General features: G+C 48.6%; 1 protein-coding gene across 1 annotated transcript in view; it reads left to right on the forward strand.

Annotated features, from left to right (window-relative positions):
• EMH_0033510 (EF hand domain-containing protein, putative) overlaps positions 1-827 on the forward strand; it is a gene marked incomplete at both ends in the record, with an annotated part of 8,688 nt that overhangs the window by 6,438 nt on the left and 1,423 nt on the right. Inside the window, 1 exon segment of the mRNA XM_013494757.1 lies at positions 761-825. Coding sequence (XP_013350211.1) covers positions 761-825 — 65 coding nt within the window.

The raw sequence follows: 827 nt of genomic DNA on the forward strand, positions 1-827 counted from the left end.
AACAGAGACAGTAGATACAGCAGCAGCAGCAGCAGCAGCAGCAGCAGCAACGGATCCCCCTGTATGCAAGCCGAGCAACAGCAGCCTAAGCAGCAGCAGCAGCAGTATCAACATGAGCAGCAGCACCAACCCCGCTCCCGCCCCCACCACTACCACCGCCACAACCAGCAGCAGCAGCAGCAGCAGCAGCAGCAGCAGCAGCAGCACGCGTGGGGTGTATACGCACTGCTGGGAGTGTAACTGGGAGTTCAGCAGATGCTGCGAGCTCCTATCAGCAGGAGAGGTCTCCCTCGACGGTATTTTATTTAAAAAAGGAAAACACCTCCATCAGTGGCAGGCCAGGTTCTATGTTCTTATAGACAATATGCTCTATTACTATAAAAAAAGGTAGGGTTTAGGGTTTAGGGTTTGGGGTTTAGGGTTTGGGATCCAGGGTTTAGGGTTTAGGGTTTGGGGTTGAAGGGTTTAGGGTTTAGGGTTTTGTGAAACACCTCCATCAGTGGCAAGCCAGGTTCTATGTTCTTATAGACAATATGCTTTATTTCTATAAAAAAATGTAGATCTAGGGTTTAGGGTTTAGGGTTTAGGGTTTAGGGTTTAGGGTTTATGTGTATGTATAGAGCGACGCAAAACCCCGAGGGTTTACACGTGTATTGTATGTTCTCCCCAACAAAGCTCTAATCCATGTTTTTTTTTTCGTGTTTCGTGTTTCGTGTTTAGGGTTTAGGGTTTAGGGTTTAGGGTTTATGTGTGTGTGCAGGGCGATGCTAAACCCCGAGGGTTTATGTTTCTTGAGGGGTGTTTCGTGGAGACGATCCCAGACGCGG

Source organism: Eimeria mitis, genomic scaffold (assembly GCF_000499745.2).
Source record: "Eimeria mitis Houghton genomic scaffold, Emh_scaff1274, whole genome shotgun sequence".
NCBI lineage: Eukaryota > Apicomplexa > Conoidasida > Eucoccidiorida > Eimeriidae > Eimeria > Eimeria mitis.